Below are 6849 nucleotides of genomic sequence, written 5' to 3' on the forward strand. Positions count from 1 at the left end.
CGCTGACGTCACCGCGCCCCCCCCCGCCCGCCGCCGGAGCCGGGTGGAATATTCCGCCCGCGCCGCATTGGCTCCGCCGCGCCCCGCCCGCCGACGTGCCCCGCGTCCCGATGGGCCGGGGCGGGGCCGCCCGGGACACGCCCCCCGCCACGCCCCGGACACGCCCCCCCGGCCACGCCCCGCTCGGTGGGACGGCCCCGGGAGGGCGGGAGGGGGCGCGGAGCACAAAGGGGCCCTGCGGCACAGGGAAGGGGTGGGATGGGGTTTCGCAGCGCCGGGGACGGGCCGGGAGGTTCCGCGGCACCCGGACGGTGCGGACTGGGGGGGGGGGGGGGTTCCGCGGCCCGGCCCGCCTACCGGTGGTCGGACAAAGAGAGCGGTGTCAGGGGTGGAAGCGCTCCCGCACAAAACGCCCGTCCCGGTACCGGCGGAGCCCGCGGAGCCGTCCGCGGTCAGACGCGGTCGCGCGTGCCGCTCGGCGCCGCCGCTGCCACTGCGGGAACGCGAATCCTGCCCGGCGACGCGGACACGACCGACAGAATGGGGCACGGTGGCCGCCGGTTTCGCTGTGCCGGCAAGCCCCCGGCTGCGATCCCAGGGGGGAGGAGAGGTGACCCGGGACCAGCGAGGCGGCCCCACGCAGGATTCGGTGCATCTCCCGCATTACCTGCCCGCAAACTGGCGTAGGAACGTAGCTGCACTGCGAGGCTGCCAGCCGGTACCGGGGAGGCTGCCAGCCGGTACTCCCACCGGCTCCCCTCCCCGGCTCTGCCTCTCGCCCCGCGGCACCGCGTAGGGAGACATCGCCTTCTCCCCGAGGCGGCCACGGAAGAACGAGACACGTGCAAGTCGCGGGAAACCGGTGCAGCCTCTGGGAGACAGGAGGTCCCACGCGACCCGTTCTCACTCGCAATTGGGCAGGGTCCCAATCCGCCCCCCGCGCCGTCGGTGGGAGGCTCCGGGAGGGCCGGGCAGCCCTTTAGCCCGGTCCCGCGGAGTGAAGCGCTTTCCGTGTCCGTGGGCAGCGCCGCCGCTCCGGGCTGCCCCGAGAGTGGGACGCGCAGTGCTGAGTGGGCTCCTGCGGCCCCGTTCACGACGGACGAGACCAGACGAAGCCTCTCGTGGATCTTCCCCTCTGGTCCCCACGTCGGTCTCTCCTCCGCTAAGGACCTCGAAGCCATGGAGCAGCGGGCCTCCGCGGCCGCCACGTTCACGCGTGGGAAACCCACGGAGGGAGTGTCCCCGGGAATCTAGCTGCGCTTGCCCTCCAGTGAATGAGACCACGGCCGCATCGGCCTGGGGCTGGGGCTACGAGACCCTTCCCTTTCGCCGGCAGGGGAAGCCGCCCGGGGGGGGCCGAGACCGGAGGGCACCGGCGTTGTTCCCATCCCGAGGAGTGCTGCTTCCCGGGGATCCTGCCTGCCGCCGCGTCACCCGGGCGGGCAGGGAGCTCCAACGGCGGACACGGGTAGGGCTTTGGGACCCCGCGGGGACCGCTGAAAACTAGACCCCACGGCTCCACGCGGGACTCGGGAGTCGTGTGTCTCCGTGGGCAGATCTCTCCTCCCACCGCCCCCGGCCAAAGTGAAACCGCGCTCCCGGGAGGAGGCGGAAGATTCCCACTCCGCGGCTCCCGTGTAATCCCACACCGCGCTTGAAACCCCGCGGCCACGGGAGCCGCCGCGACACGCGGGTTCTGCGTGGCGTAGCCGGGCCGGGGGAAAGCGCAACCTCCGCGGTCTCCCGGGCCCCGGCGAGCCGCGTCCCGGGAAGTTTTTCGTTAATGTCGAATTAATCGTTGTTAATTAAGGCTGGTGGCGGGGCGACTCGTGAATTGGCGTGGGCGCGGCTCACTGGATCCCGTTCCTGGGAAGGTGCCTCGTAGAGGACAAACCTGGCGGCAGCGGGCGCAAGGCCCGGCGGGGGTCGCGGGGCTGTGGGTCGGAAGCTGATCGTGTCCCCCTGGCACGACGGGTGCTGGCGCAGCGGCGCCCATTCCCGTGGCCGTGGGGCTGCCGCAGCCCGAGCAAGTTGGTGTCTGCCCGACACCTTGGCTGCCGGTGTCCCCGGTGCAGGTTGGAATCGCGGATCCGAGGTCGTGCCGCCCGGTACCGACGCCACACGGGAGCCCTGAGGGGCCGCGTAGCTCCCGACTGAGCAGCTGCCTTTGCCCCGTCGTCTGCGCGGAACTGCGCGGCGGCGCGGAGGAGCCCCGCGGCCGCGCGTAGGGGTGCAGAGGGGAGAAGCTGAGGTTCCGGCTGCCTCCCACGAGGGCATCAGCGGAGAAATAGTTTCATCCTCCTGCCGGAACCCACGCGGAACCCGCGCGGGGCCGGGGCTGCGCCCGGTTGAGGTGCGGGGGGGGGGGGGGGCAGGGATAAGGCGAGATGCAAACGAGAACGGAGCGGGGAAAGCAGCGCGGAGCGACCGCCGTCGCGTGGGAACCACCCGAAGCCCCCGCGCATGGATGAGCCGGGGCCAGGGCTGCGGCCACTCGTGGGGGTCTTGGCCCGGAAGGAGAAGTGGGACGGAGCTACTGCAGCCGTGCGGGACGAGGCAGCGGCGGGCGGGACTGTACCCGGGCAGTTCCTGCCGCTCCCGAAGGGTGTCCGGAGACCCCCGCGCCCGGAGCCGGCGGCACTGCGGGGCCCCCCCGCACAACCAAGCCACCGGGAGCAGGAGCTGAGCTGGGGCACGGGCAGCCCTCCACGCTCCCGGGGTCAACGGCAGGAGCTGCCTGGGCGCCCCACGGGCTCTCGGCCGGGTCGGGCCGCTCATCCCCGCGGCTCCCGTCACCCACGCCGGCCCGGGGCCCGGTTCTGGGATCCCGGGACTCGGAGCCGACAACGGGACAGCTCCGGACCGGCGAGAGTGTGTGCCGCCGCGGTAAACCCCGTTTCCACGCATTTGACCCCAAACCATCCTCTCGGTTGCGAGGTCTACGCTCCTCCAGCCCGCACTCGTGCGATGAGTTCCTCGGGGCTCAGAGGGCTGCTGGGGAGCAAAGTGGCCGGCTCCCCCCTCCGTTCTCGCTGTGCAGGGGCTTCCACGGCAGTGAGTTTTGCAACGAAACCGAGGGTCTGGAGCCCCTTTCGGGGTCGCGCGTGGCGGCACCGGCGCGAGCGCGCGTGTCCGAGAGTGGCTGAGCCGGGAGAAGGGGGCCGGCGGGGCTGACCTGGCTCCAACCCAACCGCCGGCACCATCGATCCCCGCATCGCAGCGGGGCAGTTCCCCGCGACTCCCGTGTGCTCTGGTGGCCGTGCTTCAGAAGCTGCTCCGTCTCACGGCCACCCGCGTCCAGGACGACAGGATCCATCACAGCTCCCAGCCCGACCCGAGCCGGTTCCCCGGGTGGCCGAGGATGCCGGTGCGCCTAAGAGACCCCTTTATGACATGGTCGCGCCCCAGAGTGTCCCCATCTCCTGGGCGATCCGAGCACGGCCCCCACTCTGGGACCGCAGAAGGGAGCGGGGGCAAAGGAAGTGGCCCCCCGGCAGAACCCCAAAGCTTGCCCGCCCCCGAATCGATCCCCCGACCGGGCTGGCCCTGGGGTCCCAGGAGAGGTATCCTGCAGCCGCGGAGGTACCGAGGTACCGCCGCGCAGGGCAGAGCGCGCCCCGGAGCCACTTTCCACGCGAGCTCCCTGCTTGCGTGGACACTCCCCTGCGCACACGGGGAGGCCAGCCCCGGATTCCCGGTCAACCCAGCCGCCCGGTTCGGCTGCGGGCTTCTCCCGGTTCGGTTCCGTTCCCGAGCCGTGCAGGAAACCTATTCTCTCCACCGGTAGCTGAAAGGAGCCGGGAGGAGCATCGGAACTTCACTGCCCCACGGACCTGTACCGGGCTGTGCCGACGGGGGGGGCGAGGACCCGGGACCCCTTGGCACCACCGGCACCGCCGGCTCACGGTCCTGTCCGAGAGGGGGGCCCAGCCCGGCCCCCGAGACGCTGCCTTTTCGTTTCCGAGCAGCTCGGGGACAACTGGGGAGTTGCTCCGACCTGCGACACCGGTATCCCACAGTGCCGCCGGGGTTGCTGCCGGGTAGCGCGGGGGTATCCGGTCCGAGGAGGAGAGATCTCGGGTGTGTCCATGCAGCGGCGATGCCGACGGCCCACAAGACCCCGGAAATTCCCGTGAGAGTAAGTTTTCGTGTCGAGGTGTTTGACATCGAATTCATGACGGGGCAGGGCTTCCCCGGCGGCTCCGGAGGCGACGTGGTGACAGGAGGCAGCGTGCCCCCGTGGACATGGCTCAGGGCCGGCCAACGCCTGGGACGGCACCGGGTACGGTTGCTGCCCTTTAGCTCCGGGGACCGAAGGGGGCTGGCGGAGCTGCGGAGGGATCTCGGCGTGGACGGACACAGAGGGAGCGAGAGGATCCCGGCTTCGGGGACTCCAGTGAGCACCTGGGCAGAAGAACTTCTCTCCGCCCCTTCGATCGTTATTGCTCGGTTACGGAGGCTTTGGCCAGTCGGCGAAACGACCGGCCCGGGGAGATGCAGCTCAGCGCCCGTCCCGGGTCTGGTCCCGCCGCCGCCCCGGGACCGAGCCGCACATCCTCCCCCGGGCAGTCGGTACTGAGGACCATGGCGGCCAAACCCCCTCTGATGCTCCACGGCCCCGCCCGGGAAGCGACGGGCGCGGGCCGGCCTCGTCCCGACGGTGCCGCACAGAAACGCTGCACTTCCCGGCGCGTCCTCGCCGGCCCGGTGAATTCCAGGTGCTTTCCATAGGTGGCACCGTCCTCCTGGAAATGGCGGCTGCCGCCTCTGCGCAACCGGCGGCGTTCCCGCCACCCCAGGGGGGCACTGCCGCCCCCTCCGCCCCGGGCAGCCCCCCCGCACCGCCGGTTCAGCAGGGCGGAGCGCCCGCAGGAGCCCCCGGGAGCCGTGCCAAGCCCCGGGGCGAAGCGCGGGGTTTTTTCCCTCTGCGGTCCCCACGCACGGAGAGAAGCCGCCGTTCTTTCCAGGAGCACAGACCCACGAACGCAGGGGAGTCTCCCGCATCAGCTTAGCTCGTGGGAGAGGTCCACGCGTGTCCTGTAGCCATCGGTTCTTTGGGGCGGCGTGCCCTGAGCCCCCGCTCTGGCGACACTGAACGGCGGAATCCCCCCGCGGTCCCATGCGGGGAGCGCCCACGGAGAGCCCCGACGGCAAAGCGCCCGCTCTCCGTGTTCCAGGCGTGCCGTCACATACCCGGAGCCCCTCGTCAGCCCCGGCGCTGCAGTTCCGCGGGTCGCCTCGAACCGCCCGGGCGGGGAAAGCGCCGCTCCCGAGGGCGGGGGGCCGGGGGGCGCCGTTTATCGCCCGCTCCAGGCTCCGAGCGCTCCGCACAAAAGAGCTTTTGTTCCCGGGGGTTCTGAATTTGCTCATTATTTGTAGGAACATAAACACGATCTGTTTGCGGATGGGGAGAGGGAGGAACCGGCTCGAATACGGCGTGGGGCGAGGAAACGGGAATGTTGCGGGGTATTCCTGCACCCCGTCTAGCCGGCTCGTCTCTGTCCCGCCGGCTGCTGATCGCGCAAGGACGGCAGAAGGACGGATCTGTCCCCGCAGCGGCCAAAGGAGCGTCACGAGTGGGCAGTGGCCACGCGAGGGCCCCGCCAGGGCGGGACAGAACGCGGTGCGCGGCCCAGTGGCCACGGCCCCGCCGGGGGGTGGAACTGAGCTGGGATGTGACAAATGATGCAGAGTGTGAATCGAGCCGCCCGCGGCTGCCGCTTCTCCTGTCTTTCACCCAGTCCGGCTCTGTCCCGGCTCCGTCCCCGCCCGTCCCCGCCGTCGTCGCCCGCTCGCGCGCGGCCCCGCGACTCCGCTTTTAACAAAAGCAATTAGAGGTGAAGCGCTGCTCATTTGCATTCCGCTTAATGACCGGCCGCGGCTTCCCCGGGGCGGGAGGGGCTCGGCGGCAGCGGCGGGCCCGGGCCCGGTGGGGCGGGGGGCGCGGCCCGGCCCCGCCCGCGCCGAGGCCCCGCCCACCGGCCCCGCCCACCGGCCCAAGGTAGGCGCTGTATTTTAGCTCCATGCCCTTATATGGTGATGCGCGCGGCGCCCGGCGGACGGCGCGCACCATATAAGGAAGCGGTGCCGGGGCCCGGGTGAGCCGGTGAGCGCTGATTGGCCTGCCCGTATCGCAGCAACGGCTCTGGCGGGGGGAGCGGCCCCCCCGCCCCCGGCCGGGACCCCCGCGGGCACCGAGCGGGGACGCCCCGCGGGCACCGGAGACCCCCGACGGGACCCAGCGCCCCTCACCCCGCCCGGTCCCGCCTCGCTGCCCCTTCCCGACCCTCCATCTCGCCGCGGGTCTTCCGTGGACACCGACGGCACTTGGGAGCCCACGGCACTCCCGAAGTGTGGCGGGACCACCGGTCCTCTGTCTCCGCAACGCGAGTCACGGAGGAAGCCGACCGTGTCTGTCCCACTCGCGGCAGAGCACTCGGCGGGACCGCGGGCCGAGACGGTCGGCGGGACGGGGCGGTCCCGTTGCTCCGCGGAGCGGGACCTTGCGTGGGCAAGGGGGGAACGGGCAGCCGCGGCGCTGCACGGACCGGGGTGACCCCGATCTGAGGCACAAAGATCTGGGGGGCTTTGCGGAGGAGGGCGGCCGGGGGGGCAACGCTGGGCGAGGTATTCACAGAAGGCAGCGGCGCCCTTTGCACCGCGCGCGGCGAAGACGGCGGCTTCCGCGCACGCGGGCGCCACCCGCGATGCGCGCACCCACGGCAGGGCAAAGCGCGTTCCCGTGTCCAGCCGCCACGGTGCGGACCGGCCGCGGGGGAAGGTTCTCCCGCTCTCCGGTGGGGAAAGGATCTCCCCGTCTTGGCTTCCACAATCCCGTTTTCGGGACAT

General features: G+C 71.7%; 1 protein-coding gene across 1 annotated transcript; it reads right to left on the reverse strand.

Annotated features, from left to right (window-relative positions):
• Window positions 1-3315: 3315 nt before the first annotated feature.
• Window positions 3316-6849, reverse strand: LOC116453709 (collagen alpha-1(II) chain-like). The gene is made up of 4 exons (XM_032129414.1): window positions 6071-6849; window positions 3840-5668; window positions 3595-3663; window positions 3316-3449 (listed from the first exon to the last, which is right to left on the reverse strand). The coding sequence occupies exons 1-4, from the start codon at window positions 6847-6849 to the stop codon at window positions 3316-3318; spliced, it is 2811 nt and encodes a 936-aa protein (XP_031985305.1).

Source organism: Corvus moneduloides, chromosome 19 (assembly GCF_009650955.1).
Source record: "Corvus moneduloides isolate bCorMon1 chromosome 19, bCorMon1.pri, whole genome shotgun sequence".
Classification (NCBI taxonomy): Eukaryota; Metazoa; Chordata; class Aves; order Passeriformes; family Corvidae; genus Corvus; species Corvus moneduloides.